Below are 25,183 nucleotides of genomic sequence, written 5' to 3'. Positions count from 1 at the left end.
GGGGTCAAAGTTTAAGGATAAAGGGGAAATCTTTTAGGACTGAGATGAGAAAAACATTTTTTACACAGAGAGTGGTAAATCTCTGGAATTCTCTGCCACAGAATGTAGTTGAGGCCTGTTCATTGGCTATATTTAAGAGGGAGTTAGATGTGGCCCTTGCGGCTAAAGGGATCAGGGGGTATGGAGAGAAAGCAGGTACAGGATACTGAGTTGGATGATCAGCCATGATCATATTGATTGGCGGTGCAGGCTCAAAGGGCCGAATGGCCTACTCCTGCACCTATTTTCTATGTTTCTATGAAAAATTGCCTATTCCCTTCACTCCATAGATCCTGCCTCACCCGCTGAGTTTCTCCAGCATTTTTGTCTACCTTCGATTTTCCAGCATCTGCGGTTCCTTGTTAAACATTGAATGGTAGGATATTGTTCGTGTGCAGGCAGATGGGATGACTTTCAATTGCCATTGTGATCAGCATCATAGGCTGAGTTGCCTGCTTCTGTGCTCCACTGTTCCATATTTTATGAAAACAGAAAATGCTGGATATACTCTGCAGGTCAGGCAGCATCTATGGAGAGGGAAACAAACTTCATGTTTCAGGTCAAAGCTTGTTCATCAGAGGGTAATAGTTAAAGTTTGTTTTCATGATTGGAAAGCTTATGACAAGTGGGCTATTGTAGAGATCTGTGCTGTTTGTTATAAACATTAATACAGTCATAAAGTCATACAGCACGGAAACAGCCCAACTTGCCCATGCCAACCAAGATATATAACCATATAACAATTACAGCATGGAAAACAGGCCATCTCGACCCTTCTAGTCCGTGCCGAACACGTATTCTCCCCTAGTCCCATATACCTGCGCACAGACCATAACCCTCCATTCCTTTCCCGTCCATTTAACTATCCAATTTATTTTTAAATGATAAAAACGAACATGCCTCCACCACCTTCACTGGAAGCTCATTCCACACAGCCACCACTCTCTGAGTAAAGAAGTTCCCCCTCATGTTACCCCTAAACTTCTGTCCCTTCATTCTCAAGTCATGTCCCCTTGTTTGAATCTTCCCTGCTCTCAGTGGGAAAAGCTTATCCACGTCAACTCTGTCTATCCCTCTCATCATTTCAAAGACCTCTATCAAGTCCCCCCTTAACCTTCTGCGCTCCAAAGAATAAAGCCCTAACTTGTTCAACCTTTCTCTGTAACTTAGTTGCTGAAACCCAGACAACATTTTAGTAAATCTCCTCTGTACTCTTTCTATTTTGTTGACATCCTTCCTATAATTAGGCGACCAAAATTGTACACCATACCCCAGAATTGGCCTCACCAATGCCTTGTACAATTTTAACATTACATCCCAACTTCTATACTCAATGCTCTGATTTATAAAGGCCAGCACACCAAAAGCTTTCTTTACCACCCTATCTACATGAGATTCCACTTTCTGGGAACTGTGCACAGTTATTCCCAGATCCCTCTGTTCACCTGCATTCTTCAATTCCCTACCATTTACCATGTACGTCCTATTTTGATTTGTCCTGCCAAAATGTAGCACCTCACACTTATCAGCATTAAACTCCATCTGCCATCTTTCAGCCCACTCTTCCAACTGGCATAAATCTCTCTGTAGACTTTGAAAATCTACTTCATTATCCACAACCCCACCTATCTTAGTATCATCTGCATACTTACTAATCCAATTTACCACACCATCATCCAGACCATTGATGTACATGACAAACAACAGTGGACCCAACACAGATCCCTGTGGCACCCCACTAGTCACTGGCCTTCAACCTGACAAACAACCATCCACCATTACTCTCTGGCATCTCCCATTCAGCCACTGTTGAATCCATCTTGTTACTCCACCATTAATACCCAACAATTGAACCTTCTTAAGCAACCTTCCGTGAGGAACCTTGTCAAAGGCCTTACTGAAGTCCATATATACAACATCCACTGCTTTACCCTCATCAATTTCCCGAGTAACCTCTTCAAAAAATTCAAGAAGATTAGTCAAACATGACCTTCCAGGCACAAATCCATGTTGACTGTTCCTAATCAGACCCTGTTTATACAGATGCTTATATATATTATCTCTAAGTATCCTTTCCATTAATTTGCCCACCACTGACGTCAAACTAACAGGTCTATAATTGCTAGGTTTACTCTTAGACCCCTTTTTAAACAATGGAACAACATGCGCAGTACGCCAATCCTCCGGCACTATTCCCGTTTCTAATGACATTTGAAATATTTCTGTCATAGCCCCTGCTATTTCTACACTAACTTCCCTCAATGTCCTTGGGAATATCCTGCCCTGGAGATTTATCCACTTTTATATTTCTCAAAAGTGTCAGTACTTCCTCTTCTTCATATCTCATAGTTTCCATAGCTACTCTACTTGTTTCCCTTACCTCACATAATTCAATATCCTTCTCCTTGATGAATACCGAAGAAAAGAAATTGTTCAATATCTCCCACATCTCTTTTGGCTCTGCAGATAGCTGCCCACTCTGACTCTCTAATGGACCAATGTTATCCCTCGTTATCCTTTTGCTATTAATATAGCTGTAGAAACCCTTTGGATTTACTTTCACCTTACTTGCCAAAGCAACCTCATATCTTCTTTTAGCTTTTCTAATTTCTTTCTTAAGATTTCTTTTACATTCTTTATACTCTTTTAGCTTTTCTAATTTCTTTCTTAAGATGCTTTTTACATTCTTTATACTTAGAAGATGCCACATCTACATGTGTCCCACCTGCCACGTACCTGTCCAATGTCTTTTAAATGTTGTAATACTCGCCTCACCTACCTCCTCTGGCAGCTCAAAAACAGGCCCTATAAACCTACCCGAAGAACCATGATACATATCATCGCTGATCCAATTTCTCCAAATATCCCCATATTCCTGTACGCTTGTCCTTTCTCAGTTCCTCTCCAAATGCCTTTTAAACATTGAAATTATATCTGCCGTTATCACCTCCTCAAGCAACTCCTGCCAGATAATCACCAGCCTTGTGTGAAAAACCTACTCCTCAGATCTCCTTTACATTTTTCATCTCTCGCCTTAAACCTGTGCCCTCTGGATCTATTTACCCTCATATTTTTAGAAATCTGTATAAGGCACTCCTTAGCTTCTTATGTTCCAATGAGAATAAACCCAGCATGTCCAATTTCTCTGAATGACTACAGGCCTCCATTCCAGATACCATCATGGTGAATCTCTTCTGCAATCTCTCTACTGCTACCATACCTTTCCTATCATGTAGTGACCAGAACCGTACACTAACCAGGTGTGGTGTAAACAAAGATTTGTAAAGGGGCAAAATAACATTCCTACTCTTATATTGAAAGCCTCGACTGTGAAAGCATACATACCAAATACTGCCTTTACTACCATTTCTACCTTTGTCATCACTATAAGCAATCTATGGATTTGTAGCCCAAGCTTCCTCTGTATCTGACACTCCTAAACTCCCTGTCAAATCGATTATATATCCTCCAAGAATTTGACATCCAAAGTGCAAATGTAGAACATAGAACAGTACACCATAGGAACAGGCCCTTTTCCCATAATGTTTATGGTGAACCTAATGCCAAGATAAACTGATCTCATCTGCCTGTACACAATCCACATCCAGAAGCTATGGAGGGTACATTGGGAGTAGTTGTTGTTGGGTAAGTCCATGGAGGATATGTGGGAGTCGTTTAAAGGCCAGCTGATCAGCATATTCCAGTGAGGAGGAGGGATAAGGACGGCAAGGTAAGGAAACTATGGATGACCAAGGAGGTTGTAAACTTGGTCAGGAAGAAAAAAGAAGTGCATGCCAGGTTTAAGAAAGTGGCGTCAGAGAGGGCTTATGAGGAATATAAAGCGAGTAGGAATGAACTCAAGCATGTGGAAGGGCCAGAAATGGCCAAGAAATGTATTTGGCGAGCCAGATTAAGGGTATAGCCAAGGCTTTTTATACGTACGTTAAAAATAAGAGGGAGAAGGTTGGACCTCTCAAAGACAAAGGGAGAAATCTATGGTTGGAGTTAGAGGATGTAGATGAGGTACTAAATGTGTACAGGCAGATGAGATCACAGTCTTAGAATAAAGGGGAAGTCATTTAAGACTGAGGTGAGAAAAAAAAATTTCACCCAGAGAGTTGTGAATTTATGGGGCTAGTGGAGTCAAGGGATATGGGGAGAAGGCAGGCACGGGTTATTGATTGCGGACGATCAGCCATGATCACAATGAATGGTGGTGCTGGCTCGAAGGGCTGAATGGCCTCCTCCTGCACCTATTTTCTATGTTTCTATGTACCTTGCATCTGCATTCACCAAGATGGACTTGGAAGACAGCAAGGTCAGTGTGGAAAATAAAAATATGCTGGGGCATTTTGAGATTGAGAAGGAGGTGGTGTACATTCATCTGCCATATTTCTGTACGCTCTAACACATGGCAGAGTAAGTAATCCTGAAATTACAACCCAAGAGGTCCTGCTTTTCAACTTACTACCAAACTCTAAATTCCTTTCTCTTTTTACATATGCCGTGAGTACCACTTTGGACTACAACATCTGGAAGCTTCCTCTCCTCTTTCAACATATTCTATACTCGCTTAATAACATCCTTGACCCTGCACCTGGGATGCAACACACCATCGAGGCTCACCTGAGGCTACAGAAATGTCTGTCTGTCCCCGTTCTCATTACTGCTCATCTAGACGTTGTCCTTTGTTGCTGTACCGCAGGGCCAATCATGGTGCCGCTGATCTCGCTTCTACTGCTTTCCTCTGAAAGGCCATCAGCTTCACCCGTGTGTGGTAGTGCAGGTGTTTAATGGGGAATTCCCACAGGGGATGCCTGCACTGCCGACCTTCCCGTCCCCACAGACACCCATTGACTGTTTGACTGAACCTGTGGTGTGACCATCTACTGCCACTCCAATCTATAAAATTTTCTTCCTCCTGTACTTTCTACCTCAGTGGCTTCAACTACTGCTCCAATTTATAAAACAACACATTTTACAATGATTCAATGGTTTTAAGACATAAAATAGTTCCAAATGTTAGAACCCTTCTTTTGGGGGTCCCAAGTCTCATGGTCACCTCTGGAGTAGAGCCACTCAGCACATAAACAGATCCCTTGGGCCCTCATCAACCAGCAAGCATCCTAGCCTGGTGCATTTTATTTCCACACACCTCCATTAACCAACACCCCTCCCCCAAATTCTACAACTCTTCTATGCACTTGGGGCTATTCACAGCAGACAATTAAAGTGGCAATCAACAGGTTTTTGTAGATATGCGAGAAAACTGTAGTGCCATGTGAAAAGATAACAGACAACACTGGAAACGACACTGGAACCTAAAGCCCCTGTCCCACTTACGTGTCCTTGGCACGCTACAGCCGTCTGGAGCGCGTGATGTCATTTTAAGATGGACACAAAATGCTGGAGTAAATCAGCGGGACCGGCAGCATCTCCGGAGAGAAGGAATGGGTGACGTTTCGTGTCGAGACTCTTCTTCAGTCTGAAGGGTCTTGACCCGAAACATCATCCATTTTTTCTCTCCAGAGATGCTGCCGGTCCCGCTGAGTTACCCCAGCAGTTTGTGTCTATCTTCAATTTTCTTGGCCCCGCTCTGGGAGTAGAAGTGGGGGCGGATCCGGACCGCAACGGTTGTGAGCCCCAGGCTGAGCTCGGCGATCGTTTGCCTGCTTCTCCTGCTGTTGGAGGTGAGGCGTTGCGTCATGCTGGGGTCGTGGGCCTATCCCACTTTGGCCGTCAGTTACGCGACAGGCCGTTGGCGCGCGAAGATTTTGTTTTCTACAAAAATTTCGGAGCCCCGTGCGATGTCCTACACAACTACATACCACTCTGTGCTTCCCAGTGGGACCGGCCCCGTGCGGCCAGACGATGCCCGTGCGCCTCAACGCGACGACAATTTTAATTTGCTGCATGTTTTCTATAACTAGGCCGCATCTGCTGAATTAACAAAATATTTGTGTGAGAAATACAGCCTACTGAAATGTTCTCATTTAAAAAAATCTATATTATGCTATTGTTACAGTAATGAGTATGAAAGGTCAACATCGATTCCTGGAGTTCTTTGTTCTTCTAATGCAAAGATTGGTACGAGAAGAGAATTTTAAACCAGTTTCCAGATGGGCAAGTGAAGTTGTAGCGTTTTTAAAAAGGTAAGTACATTATCATTCAGGACAAACACTAAAAACAGAAAATGTAGGCGATATTCAATAGGTCAGGCAGCATCCATGGAGAATGATACATGAGTCAAGATTGTCACATGTCCTGAAATGAAACTATGAAATTCTTACTTGGTGCCGCATAATAGAGTACTCTGTAAACACCGTAATAACAAACAATAATAGTGCAAAGAGAAAAACAATGTCCCCATTACAGTTTTCATGCTCCTATATCTTCTACCCGATGGCAGAAGTGAAATACAATACAATACAATACAATACAATAATACAATACAATTATCTATTGTCATTTGAACCTCAAATGAAGTTCAAACAAAATTTGGTTTCTGCAGTCATACAACAAGAAAAAGACCAAGTTCATAAGTTCATTTATTGCCACATGCACCAATTGGTGTAGTGAAATTCACTGGCCAGCTCAGTCACCAATTTAAAAAGCAAGACTCAAAAAACCACATTTTAACATAAACATCCATCACAGTGACTCCTACACATTCCTCATGTGATGGAAGGCAAAAATAAAGTTCCAAGTCCTTCCCTTGTTGCTCTTCCTTGGTCGGGGGCCTCAAGCCCCCCGTTGACGGGACGGTCTTGAGTCCCGTTGCCGGCGGCGTACGGGCCCTACGCGTCGAAGCGTTCAGCTCCCGCATCGGGGGGTTATCAGCTCTTCCGCGCCGGGCGATCAAACCTCGCATCGGGGCTGGACGAACCTTTTGCGACATTGGAGCTCCCGAGACTGTGAGCCCTTGATGGTAACACCTCCGGGAAGGTAAGGACCTGAAAAAAAGTTTCCCCCACCCCCTCCCTCCCCCACATAAAACAAACAAAAGAACATTAAAACAAACTTTAAACAAATGCTAAAAATAAGAAAAAGGATGAAAAAACGAACAGACTGCCATCAGAGCTGCCATCTCCCTCCTCCGGCGCCCTCCAAGACACACAACCAACACAATTTACACAAACATCCATCACAGTGAATCTCCTCCTCACTGTGATGGAAGGCAAAGTCTTGTCTCTCCCCTGTGTTCCATTCTTCTACCGCTGTTAAAGCCCCCGGCGGGCGATCGCAAGTCCCGTGGCCATTAAGGCCGGGCGATGCCAGGCCCCGCTCCGGGTCTTAATGTTGGAGCCCCCGGCGGGCGATGGCACGTCTCGCAGCCGTTAAAGCTGTAAAGATGTAAGGCCCCGCTCCGGGTCATTTTTAACCCCGTGATTCGGGTGGGAGAAGTTGCCGCCTAGAGCTCCGAAAAGCAGTCTCCCATCAAGGACCCGCGAGCTGCCGATGTCAACGTCCACCGGGCCTGCGGCTGGAGCTCTGAAGCTCCAGAGTCGGGTCGCAGCCGCGCGCCACCACAGCTCCCCGTACTCCGAGGCCGGCCAGCTCCACGATGTTAAGTCCGCAGGCTCCGTGACTGGAGCCCTCAGGTCGTTCCGGTTGGAGGCTGCTCCACAGTGCTCGGCCCCAACGACAACGGTGACTCGACAGGGAAAAAGTCGGGTCCCCCATATAGGGAAGATATTAAATGTTTCCCCCACCCCCCACATTTACACAGCTAAAAACAATATAAAAACCACAACAAACTATATATTCAACGGCACAAAAAAAAAAAGACAGATGGACTGCAGAGGCCGCTGCAACGTCGGTTGCGCCGCCCTATATGAGTGTGTGGCCAGGGTGATGTGGGTCTCTGATGATACTGGCTGTGTTTTTGAGGTGGCAACTCCTATAGATTCTTTCAATGGTGGGGAAGTCAGGACCCATGGTAGACTGGGCGGTGTTCAACTCTTTTTGCACTTTCTTCTTCATCTACGGTCATTCGAGTTGCCGAATCTGGCCATGATACACCCAGTCAATATATTCTCTACTCTACACCAGTAGAAGTTAAAGAGTATTCGTTGACATACCAAATCGCTTCAATCTTCTAAGGAAGTAGAGGCATTGATGGGCTTTCTTTATGATTGCATCAACGTGCTGGATCCAGGACAGATCTGCAGAGATATGCAAGGCCAGGAAGTTGGAGCAGAATCAATGATTCAGATCATTGACCTTTCATCAAAAGTGGCCCCTGGTTCTGGTCTCCCCCAACATCGGGAATATGTTTCCTGCCTCTAGCGTGTCCAAGCCCTTAACAATCTTATATGTTTCAATGAGATACCCTCTCATCCTTTAAACTCCAGAGTGTACAAGCCCAGCTGCTCCATTCCCTCAGCTTATGACAGTCCCGCCATCCCAGGAATTAACCTTGTAAGCCTGCGCTGCATTCCCTCAATAGCAAGAATATTCTTCCTCAAATTAGGGGACCAAAACTGCACACGATACTCTAGATGTGGTCTCACTAGGGCTCTGTACAACTGCAGAAGGACCTGTTGTGGAACTCGTGTTGTGGACTCAATGAGAAAAAAATTATATACTTCATTGTGTATAATTAGATGGAATAAATCGGATCTGTTTGCAAATAAACTAATTAATGAACATTTGTTTGAATTTTGCAATCAGATTAATAGAAGAAAACTATAGTGCAATAGTAGAAATTAAAATCTTTATAAAATGAAGATAGTCAATGTGAATTAGGACATTAAATAGAAGTGAGATGGGAGATAAGCAGCAGCAAATATTTAAGGAACTACTTCATAATTTGCACTAAAAAAATATTTTCTGAGGAATTAAGTGGTATCGGACCATGATTTCTCCATGTTTGGAGCCCTGACCTCAGAACAAGATTAATGGTATTAGGGTGTCCATCAATTATCAGCTTTGACACTTAAAATTCAATTTAATTTAAATTTATTTAAACCAAACAGGCGTAACAGATCTCTTCTTGGCCTCAAAGCAACAGAGAGCAAATCAAAGAAATCCATGAGGAACACAGCAGTTGTGGTGGAGTATCACAATGTAAGTTAAAGCTGGAGTATTGGGAGATTTTTTCCAGGTGCATTTACACGTTATCTGGTATGGATATTTTCCTAATGACACATTTGCAAGAGACATGTAAATATTTTATGTCAGCTGAAATCAACTATGATTATGCAGAGAATAATTTGGGGAAACCATTGGGTCACTAAACGTCTGTGCATCAGAAATCAAATATGAGGGAAACCATACTTGGACAAGGCAATTGGGCTGGAAAAAAATGCTTTGGAATCCTGGAAGCAAGACATCAAGATAGAGATAGTAGTAAAAGTTAACCATATGTTAAAGTTGTGAGAAACCATATAATTGTACTGTGTAGAATGTGGTTGTGCAACCCACTGTCTGCAATTTTCTTTCAAAAAGCTATCATTTTCCCCCCAATTTTTTTGCAATTTTCTCTCCCTTAAATAATTATCCAGTCTGTTTTATAAATCTACCGTTGAATCTGTTCCCACCAGTCTATTGAATAATGTGCTCAAAATTCTAACTATGCATTCCATTTTTGGTCATTGTCATTGACCTGTCAGCCTTTGGAAACAATTATCCTTCATTTAAGGTTTCTTAATCTTTCATAACTTAAGAAATTGTTCCAACTCTCATCAAAAATCTGCGTTGAGGAGAGCCAGGTTTCTCTTGTCTATCAAATGGTCCTCTGAGCTATTCTAGTTAATCAATAACCTTAGCCTTCAGAAATGTGAATAGATCTTGTATCACTAGGTGGGCCAGAAGGAATTTATATAGGAAAAGACACAGTACTGGAGTAACTCAGCGGGTCAGGTAGCATCTCCGCAGAACATGGATAGTGATGTTTTGGGTTGGGACCCTTCTTCAGGCTGATCAGACTCTTTAGATGATATCCTCGTCAAATCTGTCACAATCTTTATTTCTTTTATTGCCCTTGCATGCTTCAAATCATCACCAAATCATGCCCTGTACCCCCAAGTTGATGGTGTAATGTAAATCAGGACTATTGGCAATCCTGGACAATTACTTTATATGCCTCTCCTCCATCCGAAAATCAACATCTATCACAAGTGTTTTTTATGGATTTGCTTCCCTTTTACCTCTTTGGGTTCAATTTTATGGAAAAGCACATGACATTAGCACTCTGGTGGAAATGGTAGAATACTATCTAGTAATTTGGAACCCTGGCTCACGGCTCAGTTGTCGTTTTAAATCATAAAACGACAACTGAAGATTTAAAATGTTGTTTATAAAATAATGTGAAATACAAATTGTATGCATATTTCACTTGGATAGCTTACACCCCAGCGGTATGAACATTGACTTCTCCAACTTCAAGTTGCCCTTGCTTTCTCTCTCTCTCCATCCCCTCCCCCTTCCCAGTTCTCCCACCAGTCTTACTGTCTCCGCCTACATTTTATCACTCCCCTGACATCAGTCTGAAGAAGGGCCTCGACCCAAAACGTCACCCATTCCTTCTCTCCACTGATGCTGCCTGTCCTGCTGAGTTACTCCAGCATTTTGTGTCTGCCTTCGATTTAAACCTACACATCTACCTACACATTCTGTCTTCTTGACTGTGGTCGCTGGTTATGTCAAGTTCCAAGGACAGTGCATTTGTGTACAGTTTGGAGAGAGTTTCCATGACGTTCCACAATATTGACTCTTGATGTCATGATGTTCAATAAAACCAGGTCAAACAAGATAGAAAAAAAACACTGATAATTTACATTTTTTGAGCAAATTGTTTTAATTTATTTGTGTTTGATATCTGTAGTTGAGTTTTAGATTATAAATACTTTTCAAAATTTTGGGGATTTTTTAACTTTTAAAAGTACACATAATCTTCACTAGTTTCAGTGTTCTTGAATGTTTGAGACAATCAGAAACTATTCAGATAGTGTTCAAAAGGGAACTGCAGATGCTGGAATATCGAAGGTACACAAAATTGCTGGGGAAACTCAGCGGGTTTCTATTCAGATAGTTGCAGCTTTAACAGTCAGCCAAATTTCTGGAGATGTATGACAAGTTGGCTCTTCAATGTGCTGTTTTCACAGATTGTTCAATAAGTTCTGACTGAGGGATCCACTTAAACTTACAGTGGACTCAATGAGTAGCTGAGTGGCAAATGTGAGATTTAGACTAGACTTTAGATACAGCTCGGAAACTGCTCGTTTGGCCCACCGAGTGTGCGGCGACCAGCGCACCCTGTACACTAGCTCTATCCTACCCACCAGGGACAATTTGCAATTTTACTGAAGCCAATTAACCTAGAAACCTGTACATCTTTGGAATGTGGGAGGAATACAGAGCACCCGTAAAAAGCCGACAAGGTCACAGGAAGAACGCATGAACTGCGTATGAACAGCACCATACGGGATCGGACATGTACGGGTCAGGATCGAACCTTGGCCTCTGGCACTGTAAGGCAGCAACTACCACTCTACCACTGGGCCATATCCCCCCCCACCTCCCCATCGATCTATTGAGCAAAGGAAATTCCCAGTAAATTCCGGAACAATATTTTGCTGCTTATTTTTGCTGCTGTTATTTCAAAAACCTAAGATTTTAATATAGGTTTTCAAATACAAAAGCATGTTCGATTCAGTGAAATGGAACATGAATGCAGAGGTGAATTATGCTGTCTAATTTCACAATATTTATAGAATTAATGGTTAACTTAGAAAATCATTCAGAGATTTGTAACTACATTGCAAAATATGTCGTTTTCATTATTCAGACACCTATGACCAAAAAACCAAAAGACAAAGTAAAATTGAAAGATCTTCTGGATGAATTTCTCAACAATCCAATCCTTAAGATGGATCCAACTGCACAAAGGTAGCTACAATTGCTCATTATCTATTTTGCTCTTTATTTCATTGCTTTTTTAAATATTAATCTTGTTTGGTTTTCAACGGTATCATCATTGGTATAATACACCCCTATAAGTGTTGCTACCCCTTTCCCACTTCTCAGTTCCACCCAAATAGCCTCCCTAGATGAGCCCTCCAATCTATCCTACCAAAGCACTGCTGTAATATCTTCCCTGACTAGTAATACAACACCTCCACCTCTTGCCCCTCCAAATCTATAACACCTGAAGCAACGAAATCCTGGAATATTTAGTTTCCAATCACAGCCCTTCAGCAACCATGTTTCACTGATCGCCACAACATCATACTTCCAGGTGTCTATCCAGACTCTAAGCTCATCCACCTTTCTTACAATGCTCCTAGCATTAAAATATGCACATTTAAGAAACCCCCCGCCTCTTATTTTCTGTTTATTTCCTTTTTTTTCTTTCTCCTCTTGTGCCCGAATGCTTCCCTTTTCTGCTTCCTGCCTCCCATTCTGTCTACTAGCTTTCTCTATTTGAGTCCCTCGCCCCAACCGTTCTAGTTTAAAGTCTCTCCAGTAGCCTTTGCGAATTTCCCCGCCAGGATATTGGTCCCCCTCGGGTTCAAGTGCAACCCATCCTTTCTGTACAGGTTCCACCTTCCCCAAAAGAAGTCCCAATGATCCAGAAACTTGAATCCCTGCCCTCTGCACCAGTCTTTCAGCCACGCATTTATCCTCCACCTCGCTCCATTCCTACTCTCACTGTCGCGTGGCACAGGCAGTAATCCTGAGATTGTTACCTTTTTGGTCCTTTTCCTTAACTCTCCTCCCAACTCCCTAAATCCTCCCTTCAGGACCTCTTCCCTTTTTTTACCTATGTCATTGGTACCTATATGTACCACGACCTCAGGCTCCTCTCCCTCTGATTTCAGGATATCTTGGATGCATTGAGACACATCCGAGACCCTGGCACCAGGGAGGCAGATCACCATCCTGGTCTCCCGACTGCGTCCACAGAATCGCCTATCCGACCCCCTAACAATAGAGTCCCCAATTACTATTGCCCTCTTCTTTTTGTCCCTACCTTCAGGAGTAACAGGGCCGGTCTCTGTGCTGGAGGCCCGTCCGCTGTCGCTACCCCCGGGCAGGCTGTCACCCCCATCCGTACTCAAACAGGAGTACTTATTTGCAAGGTGTACCGACATTGGAGTATTCACTCGTCCCTGCCTCTGCCCATTGCCCTTCCTAACTGTGACCCAGTTTTCTGTCTCCCATGGTCTTGGAGTGACCACCTCCCTGTAATTCCTTTCTATGACCTCCTCGCTCACCCTGAGCAGACAGAGGTCATCGAGTTGCTGCTCCAGGTTCCTAACACGGTCCCTTTTTTTTTATTTATTTATTTTTTATTATGAAACTACTTTTATTCAAAAAATAAAAATAAACATAGAGTATTAACACAATCAAAGACTGCCTATGCTGACAGTTTACAAACAAATGATCGTCAAATTAATAACGTCAACGTCAACTGGACCCACGAATGGCCATTGAAGGTCGAGTGTTCCGTTTATCAACAAAACACTCGACCTTCAACGGCGACCAGTATTCATGGAAAGCCTTCAAAGTCCCCATGGACACCACGTGTTCCCTCTTAACACTTAAACAAAATTATCAAATTAAAATATTAACATTCTTATCGATAATATATTCAACCTCCTGTGGTGACCAGCGTGTACAGAAGGCCTCCACAGTCCCCATGGACACCGCGTGTTCCTTTTCTAGGGACACACGAGCTCGGACGTAACCCCGGAAAAGGGGCAGGCAGGCAACCGGTGTGCGGCCATCGACTGCCCGCTGCCTGGACCCGCGAATGGCCATCTTAGCCAGGCCCAGGAGCAGACCGACAGGGAGACCCACTCCCCCCTCCCATCCTTCCCCCCTCTGCACCGGGTGCCCATAGATTAATAGTGTTGGACTAAAATGCAGCCAAAACTTGAGGAGCAGCCCTTTCAGATATTCGAACAGTGGCTGCAACCTCTCACACTCTATGTACACATGGAACACGGTCTCTACCTCACCGCAGAAATGACAAGCAGGGGAAGAGCCCGTGAACCGGCTCAAATACCTGTTACAGGCCACGGCTCTGTGCAATACTCTCCACCCCAGGTCCCCGATGTGAAGGGGCAGGACTCCCTTGTAGATAGACCTCCACTGGGGACCGCTCCCCTTGTCAGGTGGTAACACGGACCGCCAGGGTGTGTCTGGACGAAAGACGAGGGCGAGGAAGTGGAGAGTGTGCAGGAGCAGCCTGTACAGTACGCGCCTCTCCGCGTCACAGAACGGTACGCTGGGCATCTCGGAAAGGTGGCTCATGTTGCATGGGGCCGGCTCTCGGGGAGGGACCCGGGTCTTGGGCCCTATGAACAATTCCGACTGAACGGGGGCAAGCTCATCCGGAATCATTCCATGCACACGTCTCTCCTCAACACCCACCATCACAGCCACGACACCCCCCTCCCCCTGAGGAGTAGGGCCCTGGCTGAAGGTGACCAAATTCCTGGCCTTCAAGAGGTCACGGTAAAAGCCAGGCAACTCCCGCCTATCCCGCCTAGCGCGTCGACTCATGCCCGCTAATGGGAGCCGTGAGCCCTCCTGAAGGCAGCTCCCCTGGCGTAAAAAATACGTCGCCAGCACGTGCCATTTAGTCGGGTAGTCCGAGTAGATGTACCTCCGCAGGGTCCTGAGTCGGAGAGCCGCCACCTGGGTACGAATACAGACCAGCGCCTGACCACCCTCCTCCAATGGGAGACTCAGAACCCCAGCAGAGACCCAGTGGTTCCTCTCGCCCCAGAAGAAGTTGACCAATCTCCTCTGTAACATGGTTATAAAATAAGAGGACGGGACCATAGTGGCCATCCGGTACCACAGCAGAGAGGCCACCAGCTGGTTTATAACTACAGGCCTGCCCCGGTAAGAGAGCACACCAAGTAGGCCGGACCAATGTCCCAGCCGGGCAATCACCTTCGCCTCCAGCTCCTGCCAGTTCGCCGGCCACCCCTAACACGGTCCCTTAGGAGCCCCATCTCGACGCACCTGGTGCAGATGTGGACGTCTGGAGGGCACTCAGACTCCATGACCTCCCACATCTGACATCCAGAACAGTAAACTGCCCTGGCCCTCATTGTCCCCCTTGTCCAAATACAATAAAGCCTTACCCGGGATACAAGCCAATCAGCTGCTTCCTCTAGTTCGTTCGACCAATCAGAGGCTTCCACCAGATTCCTTCTCTGGAAGTGAGATGGAACGTTGCAGATTTGGGTAACTCACAGCTCCAGGTAACTCCTCCTCGCTCCAACGGCTCCCCGGGCCTCTGTAAAAGCAAGCCCCGCGCTGTTTTTATACTCACAGCTCCAGGTAACTCCTCCTCGCTCCAACGGCTCCCCGGGCCTCTGTAAAAGCAAGCCCCGCGCTGTTTTTATACTCACAGCTCCAGGTAACTCCTCCTCGCTCCAACGGCTCCCCGGGCCTCTGTAGAAGCAAGCCCCGCGCTGTTTTATACTCACAGCTCCAGGTAACCCCTCCTCGCTCCAACGGGTCCCCGGGCCTCCCCGGGTGACATTTCAGGTTTGGACCCTTCTTCAGACCTGAAACGTTCAGTCGGAAGGGACGGTCCCAACCTGAAATGTCACCAGAGATGCTGCCTGACCCGCTGAGTTACTCTCGCACTTTGTGTTTAAATTCGGTATAAACCAGCATCTGCATTTCCTTTCAACACATCAAGAATCAAGGTCTGTCATTACTTTACACTTGAATTATTTTCAAGTTTTTTTAGTTAAAAGGGAAGCTCACAGTTGTGTGCCTAATATAAATAAAGTACATGACGCGGTTATATCACCATTTTTTCTAAATTACACCATTGACTGAATGGTGGAATGACCAGGATGAAAATGACACTATTGGATAAAAGTACTGGTTCCAGGGAAATGGAAAAGTTGCATCTTACTTCAAATATTTCAATATTTAATTGCATTCGTTTCTCAAAATATTATTGTATGCTTCCGTCATGTGAGAATGTGAGACGATTATGAAGAATTGCATTCTTTTTTTAAATAACTGTTTGGAAACCATGCAAAATTATCTCAAGATATCTGAAAATAAAATACTTCAAAAAAGTTTGGGGGCTGAGTATATATATTTTAATTTTAGATGTAAATTCCTTTGGTGTGTGAATTTTTAATTTATATGTGAATTTTTAACGCTGTACTTAGGAAACAGAAGGAAAAATTGGAAAAGAAGGCCAGAGAAATTTTCCGAACACAGCTCAGACCACATGTGCACAATTACTTTCAACGTAAAAGATTCCATCAGTTTTGTATTAATGAAATGCCATGGCATAGTCAGCTGCACAAGCTAGTGGGAATTAGGCACTTTACTGCATTCATGAAGTGCTACGAAGATGAAGGCTGGACTTCAAAGACCATTAGCAGGTACATTGCATTTAATAACCCAATGTTACACATGAGTAATGTCAATTGTGAGATTGAATTGGTGGTCATGGGCAATAGTTCCCATCAAAGATAATCTGGCTGAAGAGAACAAGAACATGTGTTTCAATTTATTTTTAATTTATTGTCATGTCTGAAACGGTACAATGGAAAAGCTTTTGGTGCTTTTGAACCAGTCAGCAGAAAGACAATATATGATTACAATTGAGCCATCCACAGTATACAGGAACATAAAGGGAATAATGTGAATAACATTTACTCCCTCACAACTGGCTGATCCTAGCAGTAGAGTTGTAAATTTGATACGTGCAAATTAAAAAAAGCAACTTTGTCTCTGGACCTGTGACTTAGAAAGAACAGGTTATCTCGTCAGCCCTAATTTCAGAAGAGAGATGCTTTCTTCTGGAAGAATAAGATTAGTCGACTCCAACATCCAAGGAGCTGTGGTTGCGGGCGTCCAGCCACGGGCGGCGCTGGATTTGGAACACCGCTGAGCCTGGGATCCGAGACCGCCAGTGTCGGAACTCCTACCAGCGCTGCCTGAGGACTTCAGGTGCCACGGTCTCCGGGGAGGGACCAGCCGCTCCAGACATTTCCAAGCCGCCGAGGAGTGTTCACCCGACACCGGAGTTCCAGCTTTCCGGCAAAGAGGGCCTGAAAACATCTGACTGGCTGCGGAGGCCACAAATAGGCCCCGACCTCGGGTGCTTCACAGAGGAAGAGGACTGAACTTTTTGATGCCTTTCCCCACAGTGGAAATGTTGATTCTGTTGTGAGGGGACGTTCATGTTGAATTCTATAATGTGTTGTGTCATTTTTCTTTTTTTTAATTTTTCTATGGATGTACGGAAACTTTATTATTTATTTTATGTAAAGCACTTTGTTTCAACGCGAGTTGATTTAAACGTGCAATATAAATAAAATGTACTTAATAAAATCAGAATTACGAGAACAGGATGAGAAAATGTTGCAACATCTTGTAATTTTGTACAGAACAGTGCAGTGTATCAGTCAATCCACCATGACTCAACCTGGACTGGCCGCTGGTAGTTTTCAGCTGAAGTAGAGTTTAATTGTAATCAAGTCAAGTCGAGTCACTTTTATTTATATAGCACATTTAAAAAACAACTCTCGTTGGCCAAAGTGCTTTACATTGGTATAAGAATAGTAAATGAAAAATTTGTAAAAATCAGGCAGTGTTGTGGGTAATGAGGAGGTTGTCAAAGGTGGAGGCCGGTTCTCTGAAAGATTTAGATAGAGCTCTAAAAGATAGCGGAGTCAAGGGATATTGGGAGAAGGCAGGAACGGGGTACTGATTGTGGATGATCAACCATGATCACATTGAACGGCGGTGCTGGTTCAAAGGGCCAAATGGCCTACTCCTGCACCTATTGCCTATTGTCTATTGTCTATTGATACAGTAGGATCTAGGTTGTTGGAGATATCGAGTGGAGAAATGGCATGGGGTGTTAAAGAATGCGTATGGATATTTGCCTTTATCAGTGAGGCTGTTGAATATAAAGGTCAGTAAGTCATGATGTCTATCTATCTATATCTATATTATTGCTAAAACTCTTATCCTGTCCTCTTCCGGTTTGCGTTGTTTTTTAATTTACGCAAAAAAGGTACCTTATATCGCAAGGATTCTTCGCCACCTTACTCACCGTTCTCCTCTGCTCCAAGCACACCAAGATATGTTCCAATCGGTGGAATATTACAAAAGTTATGAAGGTTTAAAAAATCATGAGATCAGTAGATTGGTCTTCTCGCCTGTCATTCACCATGAAGGTAACGCTCCTTCAGGCAGCCGCATTCAATCACAGGGTCGAGGCAAAAAATCCCCCGGAGGCAGGGCTGAGTCCATGTGCCGCGCTGATTGAGTCCACAAGCCATGCTGAATGAGTCCACAAGAGTGTAGTCAGGGAAGCCGCATAGTGGAGCCGGGAAGTGCTGTGTGGTGTCGCGGCAGGTGGCCGCTAGTGGAATCCCTCCTCCCCCACACACTTGGCCTCCCCCCCCACACCCCCCTTTCACCCCTTCCCCCTTCCTCCCCACAGCCCCCCTCCCCCCACACACCAACACCCCCCTTTACCCCTCTCCCATTCCTCCCCCCTTCCCCCACCACTCCACACCATCCCACCCCCACACACACCCCACACCACCCCCCCACATCACCCCACACCAACCCCAATCCCCACACCAACCCCTCCCCCTCACACCGACCCCCTCCCCCTGCCACACCACCCCCTCCCCATACCACCCCGCCCCCACACACACCGCCTCATCACATACCCCCTCCCCCACACCTCCCCTCCACCACACCCCACCCCCCCTCACCCACACCCCACCCCCCCTCACCCACACCCCACCCCCCCTCACCCACACCCCCACTCACCCTCCTCCCCCACGACAGAAGGGGGAGGAGTTGTACAGTTTGATAGCTACCGAGAAAAAGGATCTCCTGTGACGTTCTGCCCTGTATCTTCGTGGAACCAGTCTGTTGCTGAAGGTGCTCAGACTGGCAGCATTCTTTCGGAGCAATGCTGATACTTGTTAAAATGTAGTCAGGATCAGAAGGACATCCTAAATTCGGACCTTTGAATAGTGAGGGTCACGGAGCCCTCACGATATAAGCTTGTGAAACCCTGTTGATGCATATTCAGTGTGGTTCTGACAGTTGCCTTGCTACCAATACTGCACATCTTCACACACTCAATGATTAACGTTACACTTCCAGGAGCTGATTTATTTTCATAAGATCTGTCTTATAATATAATATTATTATTATAATAATAATAATAATAATAATAATAATAATAATTATTATTATTATTATTATTATTATTATTATTATTATTATTATTATTATTATTAACCAAATAATATCTCATACAAAAAAGAGAGATTTACTGATTGGCAAAAGTAAATGTTAACACTATTTTATAAAATGCAAAATTTTAGTAGCACATATTGATAGTTCCATCTCTGCTCCTTGTGGAACACGAGAGCAGTTTATTTAACAGATTGCTATCTTCTTGTTGTTCGCAGATACTCCTTTCTGGACCCAGATATGTTTATTCTCCATAATTCTGGGGCTCTAATTGTTGACACAGAGCGTGGTGATTCGGAAGCTATGTTCGAATTTAATCTGTTTACAGACAAAGCCAGAGAAGATTCATCAGAAACATCATCAGGTTGTATCCAAAAGCAAAATGGCCAGCTTGTTAAATACTTCACGCGTGAATTATATTGTTCAGCAAACATGTTGCAGAGTTGTGTTTGCGAATCTGGACACAGTTCCATGAGATGTACTTGTTGCTCAATAATGCCACTCAGGATTTGCAACAGAAAGGATTTGTAGGTTAATTGGCTTGATAAATGTAAAAATTGTCCCTAGTGTGTGTAGGATAATGTGCGGGGAACGCTGGTCACCGCAGATGGGGTGGGTCAAAGGGCCTGTTTCCGTGCTGTATCTCTAAACTTAACTAAACTGATGTTTAAAAATATATATTCCAGTACTGTTATTTGTAGTATCTACCAACAGACACTCAAAAAGAATTACATTAATTCCTAGATTTATGGTTTTAAACTCCTCCATTCTTGGAAAAAGACACGTGCCTGTCCCATTGGCGACTTTTTAGGCAACTGCAGGAGACTATGCAGTCGCCACATCGTTGCCACATGTTCGCGGGTGGTTGCCGGGGAGTCGCCTTCATGGTCGTGAGGAGTTCCCGCATTCTGGGAACTCGTGGCCTCATTATGGTCGCCACAAATTTTTCAATATGTTGAAAAATTTGCGGTGACCAGAATGAAGCCGCCATGGAGAGTTGCGAGAATTCTCGTGCCGTAGGTGGGTTGCCAGGAGGTCCTAGTGGGTTGCCAGGAGGTTGAAGGTTCTCGCAGGTTGTAGCGGTGATTCCCGGTGAATTTCATTGGGGGAAAAAAACGTAAGCAGTAGTTTTCAGAAACAAGGATAACCAACCGGTAATGTTAATGTCCGCCGAGCTTCATCGCGGTATATCTCTGGCTTCTTGAAAGTTGTCTCCAGCCCTTCTCCTCCCTTCTCCTCCCTTCTCCTCCCTTCTCCCCCCTTCTCCCCCCTTCTCCCCCCTCCTCCCCCCCTCTTACAGCGCCACCCTTCCAGTTCATGTCCATTGTGTGTCTGTATCACCTTGGCTTTGCACCGTGTGAATTTCACTCAGACAGCACTCCCCCCGCTTGCCCTGTCCTCCGCCTGCATAATGGGGTGGTGAAGGAAGCTGTGTGTGCGCGTGCGTGCGTGCGTGCGTGCGTGTGTGTGTGTGCCACTCAGCTCCATAGGACGTTGGTTAGGCAACATTTGGAATAATGTGCGCTTTTGGGCGCCCATTTGCTCTTTTGGTTTGGAGAGTATGCATCGGAGGCTTACCTGTTTGCTGGCTGGATTAGAGGGCTTCAGCTACAGGGAGAGTTTAGTTTCATTTTGTTTAGTTTGGAGATACAGGGCAGAAACAGGCCCTTTGGCCCACTGAGTCTGCACCGAACAGCAAAGTCGGCACACTTACATTATTCTACACACACTAGGGACAATTTACAATTATACCAAGCCAATTAACCGACAAACCTTTAAGTCTTTGGAGTGGGGGAGAAAACTTGAGGTCACTGAGAAAATTCACGAATGTCATGGGGAGAACATACAAACTCTGTACAGACGAGCACCCATGGTCAGGATCAACCTATTTAGGAAGTCTTGCCTTCCATCAGACAAAAAATCAATTGCTCGTTCAGGATTTATGAGTTTGAGTTTGTAGATCTGCTTCTGTGGCTAGCATGTAAATAGTCGCCTGTGTTGGACACCATATAAACTGATATGGAAGCATATGAACTGATATGCCCAGTGTAGGAAACCTAATGCTTAATTTCAGAGATTAATAATGTCGTTGAAACTCATCTGATTATCTAGTTTTAGCAATATATTTATTTTGAAAAGTTGATTTATGAATTTTAAGACCAAGCATAATAATTTGCTGTTTAATGTGTTCATTATGTAGTGGATACTACTGAAAACTCTGAAAGTGATCAGTCACTGTCACCAACTCATGACCAGGAATATCACGCCTCTCCAGATGAACCAGGCATGCCAAGCAGTTCTACCAGTTTTATTATAAGCCAACTGAGCAAGGCGTTCTTGCACTTCAGAAAAGCAGTGGTAATTGCATTAACAAAGTGTTTATGTTGTTATAAGTAAGGTGCTTATCCAACCAATATAATCATCGTAGCAATTTAATCGATATAATATCCCCACTTATTTCACAATCATCTATTTTCTGTCCCTCATACCTATCAAATTCATTTTGAATGTCCTAACACTCAAAGGGACATTTACATCAGCCAACTAACCTGCCAACCTGCATGTCATTGGGATATGAGGGAAAACTGCAGCAAACATAGCAAACCACACATGGCCACGGGGAGAATGTGCAAACTCCTCATTTATCCATGTTTCGCTGAAGACAGCAGCTACACTATCTGCTGAGCAACTGTGACTCCATAACTCATTCATTTGGTTTAGTTTAGAGATATAGCGTGGAAACAGGGAGTTCGGCCCACCCACGCCGACCAGCGATCCCTGCATTCTCACACTCTCCTACATACTAGGGACAATTTGCAAATATACCAAGCCACAGACCTGTACATCTTTGGATTGTGTGAGGAAACCCGAAGATCCCGGAGAAAACCCATGCGGGTCATGGGGAGAATGTACAAACACCATGCAGACACCACCCGTAGTCAGGATCAAACCCTGGTCTCTGATGCTGTCAGGCAGCAACTTTACCGCAGCGCCACTGTGCCACCCTAGTCTCCACTAAGATAAACTTATATCACTCATGAACACAATTGCCTGATCCCTGAAAGTCATAACATGAGCATCCCCTCTTCTGCAACTCTCGAATGTTTGACCTGAATGTTAACTTCTATTTGTTCATTCCTATTGGCGATTTCCCATTAAGACTTTCAGAAAAGGTTGAAACAAAATGAGATTTTTAATATTGATTTGTAAGTTGCATGTTTCTTTTCTGTGGACGTTATAGGAATTGCTGGAGTTGCCATTATATTCTATATTCATATATTCTATATGCCTCTATATTCAGTTATCTGTCGGCATGCCTCTATATTCAGTTATCTGTCAGCTTTCTTTGGATTTAAGTTATCGCTGCCAAGAACTTGAGCCCACTCTCAAGCTCCTCCCTTTTTATTAAAGTGAAATCAACTTGGGGAAAATTTCTGAGCCTTAATATTGGCTAGAAAAGGCAGAGTGCAACAATGTCCATGCTATTGAGAGGAGTAGAAGAGATGAATCACTCCATGAACACACCTCCTTATTAAAAATTGAGGTTTGGAAAAGTTTTTAAAAATGTGGAAGGCATTCAAAAGATGAACCCAGTCAAGTTGACTTTGTATACGTACAATGAAAATCTTGCTTGCAGCAGGTTTACAGGCACATGGCTAAACACATAAAACCTTTCATGACACTGCCGTTGGACAAAAGTTGGACCCATTTTACATATAATTCCACAAGACTTTAAAAAGTTAAATGACTGTTCAAAAAAACAGGATGTTGGTGCAAAACAAAATTTGGAGAAATAAATGAGTCCATGGTAATGCAAGAGGTGGTCCACAGTGTTCCAGACCTGGAAGTTGCAGTTGCATCAATGGTTTTCATTATTTGACAATGCTTTTCAATATGTTTTGCTGAGCTGTCCCCACATTTAAACCATTGCTGGTGCTTCAGGACCTCCAGGGTGGTTATCTCCGGTTTGCTTCCAGTTCCTCGTGCTGGCGAGAGCAGGAACATGGAGATACAGGACCTGAATGTGTGGCTGAGGAACTGGTGCAGGGGGCAGGGATTTAGATTCTTAGACCACTGGGATCTGTTTTGGAGTAAGGGGGAACTGTACAAAAGGGACGATTGCACCTTAACAGGTGGGTGGGTGGTTTGCCACTGCGACACAGGTGGTTTTAAACTAAATAAGGGGGGGATGTCAAATGGGATAGTCAACGACGGAGTTAAAGGGAAAGGGAGTAAAGGGATAGTTAATGACCCCAGAATTAACAGGAAAGGAAGCTCACAAAGGGATAGGAGAGCATGGCCAAGTTTAATAGGGATCGATGTGAATGGTGAGATGCGTAAGGAATTAAATGTACTGGCTTTATTCTTTGGAGCGCAGAAGGTTAAGGGGGGACTTGATAGAGGTTTTTAAAATGATGAGAGGGATAGACAGAGTTGACGTGGAAAAGCTTTTCCCACTGAGAGTAGGGAAGATTCAAACAAGGGGACATGACTTGAGAATTAAGGGACTGAAGTTTAGGGGTAACATGAAGGGGAACTTCTTTACTCAGAGAGTGGTAGCTGTGTGGAATGAGCTTCCAGTGAAGGTGGTGGAGGCAGGTTCGTTTTTATCATTTAAAAATAAATTGGATAGTTATATGGATGGGAAAGGAATGGAGGGTTATGGTCTGAGCGCAGGTATATGGGACTAGGGGAGATTATGTGTTCGGCACGGACTAGAAGGGTCGAGATGGCCTGTTTCCGTGCTGTAATTGTTATATGGTTATATTATATGGTTCTTTGAATGCGCGAAGTATAAGAAGTAAAGTAGATGAGCTTGAGGCTCAGATAGAGGTTGGTAGATATGACATTGTGGGGATTACTGAGACGTGGCTGCAGGAAGATCGGATCTGGGAACTTAATATTCAGGGTTATACATCCTATAGAAAGGACAGGCAGGTGGGCAGAGGAAGGGGGGGTAGCTCTGCTGGTGAGGAATGGAATTCAGTTCCTGGCAAGGGAAGACATAGGGACTGATGAGGTAGAGTCACTGTGGATTGAGTTGAGGAATTGCAAAGGCAAGAAGACACTAATTGGTGTTATCTACAGACCCCCAAATTATAGCCCGGATGTAGGGTGTAAGTTGCAGCAGGAGTTAAAACTGGCATGTAACAAAGATAATCCCACTGTGGTGATGGGGATTTCAATATGCAGGTAGACTGGGAAAATCAGTTTGGTTCAGGACCCCAAGAAAGAGAGTTTGTAGAGTGCCTCCGAGATGGATTCTTAGAGCAGCTTGTAATGGAGCCGACCAGAGATAAGGCAATTCTGGATTTAGTGTTGTCCTATGAACCAAATTTGATAAGAGAACTCGAGGTAAAGGAACCACTTGGAGGTAGTGATCATAATATGATTAGTTTTAATCTGCAATTTGTGAAGGAGAAGGTTAAATCGGAAGTATCAGCGATGCAGTTGAACAAAGGGGATGATGAAGGCATGAGTGGACAGCTGGCCAAGGTAGACTGGAAAGGGATACTAGCAGGAATGATGGTGGAACAGCATTGGCAGGAATTTCTGGTCATAAACCGGAAGACGCAGGATCAATTCATTCCTAAAAGGAAGAAAGATTCTAAGGGGAGTAGGAGGCAACCGTGGCTGACAAGAGAAGTTAAGGAGAGAATAAAACTAAAAGAAAAGATGTATAACACAGCAAAGAGTAGCCGGAACACAGAGGATTGGGTAACTTTCGTAGGACAACAGAAGGAAACAAAACAGGCAATACACGCTGAAAAGATGACGTACAAGGGGAAGCTGGCCTGGAATGTAAAGGACAGTAAAAGCTTATTTTGATATGTTAAGGGAAAAAGAATAGCAAAGTCAAATGTGGGTCCCTTGAAGGCAGACACAGGGAAATTATTATGGGGAACATGGAAATGGCAGA

General features: G+C 44.3%; 1 protein-coding gene across 1 annotated transcript in view; it reads left to right on the top strand.

The window, feature by feature from the left end:
- Positions 1–25,183, top strand: part of cfap54 (cilia and flagella associated protein 54) — a 343,797-nt gene that overhangs the window by 62,779 nt on the left and 255,835 nt on the right. The window contains exons 15-20 of the mRNA XM_033039312.1: positions 6,065–6,191; positions 9,018–9,108; positions 11,831–11,931; positions 16,197–16,415; positions 19,482–19,627; positions 21,464–21,621. Coding sequence (XP_032895203.1) covers positions 6,065–6,191; positions 9,018–9,108; positions 11,831–11,931; positions 16,197–16,415; positions 19,482–19,627; positions 21,464–21,621 — 842 coding nt within the window. The remainder of the gene's footprint in view (positions 1–6,064; positions 6,192–9,017; positions 9,109–11,830; positions 11,932–16,196; positions 16,416–19,481; positions 19,628–21,463; positions 21,622–25,183) is intronic.

This window comes from Amblyraja radiata, chromosome 21 (assembly GCF_010909765.2).
Source record: "Amblyraja radiata isolate CabotCenter1 chromosome 21, sAmbRad1.1.pri, whole genome shotgun sequence".
Taxonomy (NCBI): domain Eukaryota; kingdom Metazoa; phylum Chordata; class Chondrichthyes; order Rajiformes; family Rajidae; genus Amblyraja; species Amblyraja radiata.
Note: the sequence above shows the minus strand (reverse complement) of the source record. Positions and strands in the feature narration are given on the sequence as shown.